The sequence below is a fragment of the Limulus polyphemus genome, unplaced genomic scaffold (assembly GCF_000517525.1).
Source record: "Limulus polyphemus unplaced genomic scaffold, Limulus_polyphemus-2.1.2 Scaffold778, whole genome shotgun sequence".
NCBI classification, from domain to species: domain Eukaryota; kingdom Metazoa; phylum Arthropoda; class Merostomata; order Xiphosura; family Limulidae; genus Limulus; species Limulus polyphemus.
In genome coordinates, this window is record NW_013666388.1 from 59054 (window position 1) to 61115 (window position 2062).

Below are 2062 nucleotides of genomic sequence, written 5' to 3' on the forward strand. Positions count from 1 at the left end.
ACCAAAAAAAAATTACCTATTAACTAAACGCGAACATCAAAGACTTGCCTAGTAAAAGTAGTGCACCAAATTGAAATAAAAATCCATTACTTATTAACTAAATACGAACATCAAAGACTTGCCTAATAAAAGCATTGCGCCAAATTGAAATAAAAATCCATTACTTATTAACTGCGTAATAATGATTCACTAGTCACAGCAGATAACCGACTTTAGAAATGGATTCACTTACCGTAAGCTGTAGTTCCCCAACCTGTGACTGTGCCTAGTTCTCCAGTGAAATCTTCTTTACCTGTGGGCAAACAGATGGGACGAATATAGGTACTATATTGCACGGGGCGACCAAGCTTTAGGAGACAGGCATCATAATAATGAGTCCTTGGGTTATAATTCGGGTGAACCTTGATCTCCGCTACTCCCGTATCTTCATGGACGCCGTCGTCCGTTTGGCTAAAGTCGTACTCGCCCAGTCGTACTTTTATTTCTTTGGCTGTTAATCTGAAAGTTGTAGAATTCTACTGATCTTCAGAGCTCAAGATTTAACTCTAAATAACATAATAAATTCTTTGGCTGTTAATCTGAAAGTTGTAGAACTCTACTGAACTTCAGATCTGAATAACATAATAAATTCTTTGGCTGTTAATCTGAAAGTTGTAGAACTCCACTGAACTTCAGAGCTCAAGATTTAACTCTGAATAGCATAATAAATTCTTTGGCTGATAAATAAAAAGATTATTAAGTTGTAGAACTCTACTGAACTTCAGAGCTCAAGATTTAACTCTGAATAACATAATAAACAGCACGTAATACAGCATGGTCGAACGAAACGGTCCTGGTTTTCAGGTTTTGTTATAAATATCCATTTGATTTTTTACGTTTATCATTTTTCACAATCGGTATACAAAGGTAAGCTCTGACATTTTAATGGTGTTCACACATGTGCAAGTAAAATCTTCTTACCTTTAGGGTTTAACTGAACTTTCCAAGTTAACTAGAACTAGTTTCCTAGAAATTAAATATTCTGATGCGATATATTTTTTTGTTTGTTCTCGCTCTATGTTTGATAAGTCAAGCAAGAACCTAGATGTACTACTCATCTTGGAATGTGGTATTCTTTGTTTAGTTGGTGTTGTAAAATTGCTTTTCTTCTTCAAATATCATACTAACACATCTTTCCTTGGCCACTGTTATGAAATAACATAAAAACTGTTTCAAACCGCCTTTGTTAACCTGAAGATGACCTAAGAAGGTCGAAACGTTGTTCTTGTACTTTATTTTAATTAAAGTTTTTAATACCCATACCAGCCGTTCTCGTCATCATAAAAAGATTATTCTCTTCTTACTTACCCTTCTGTGCAGTGGGCAGCGGTCAAGACGTATTGTTTGTTTATGAGCACTCCTCCACAGAACTGACCAGAGAAATCAACCGCCCCTCGAAGAAGAGCAGCCTATACATTGAAATAGTACGTGTTAAAAGCACAGATTAACAGCCGTAGAAAACTGTAAATAATGTAAATTACATTACGTTAATAGATTAATATGTATGACAATATAACAGCAATAACAAAGTTCCTATTTAATAGCGAGTTTTTGCCTTTTCGTCTTAATATAAAACTGAATGTGATTTAATTGATATAAACTGGTATATACTTGAAATCCTCAATACACTCGGCACCTTTTAAGTCACTGAGAAATCACAACATGATCTGCATCATTATGCGTTGTTAAACAGGACTCTCCACTACATAGATAAAGATTTAGGTAAACATCTACAACCTTCGTGTTGACTTCTAACATATATTATTAGATCTTGAACTATAAGCAGCTGTAGTTAACTCTATATCATATAAAGATATAAGGGGAAAAGTTGGCTAAAAGGAGATTATTGTTCCTTAGACTTAACTCCTTAAACCCATGAGTAAATAAAACAGACTTACCATTTTTAAAGAAAAGGTTAGCTACTAAGCTTGTGTTAACTGATTTATATATACACCTGGAAAAAAGTTAAGCACCCCCAAATATTTTTCAGGATTGCTTATTGAAAATAAGGTTTAATTTTCAT

At 34.1% G+C, this 2062-nt stretch overlaps 1 protein-coding gene across 1 annotated transcript in view; it reads right to left on the reverse strand.

Moving 5' to 3' along the window:
- LOC106460476 overlaps positions 1-2062 on the reverse strand; it is a 43859-nt gene that overhangs the window by 34789 nt on the left and 7008 nt on the right. The window contains exons 5-6 of the mRNA XM_022387214.1: positions 1348-1448; positions 233-498 (exon numbers count right to left, since the gene is read on the reverse strand). Of these exons, the coding sequence (XP_022242922.1) occupies positions 233-498; positions 1348-1448 (367 nt within the window). The remainder of the gene's footprint in view (positions 1-232; positions 499-1347; positions 1449-2062) is intronic.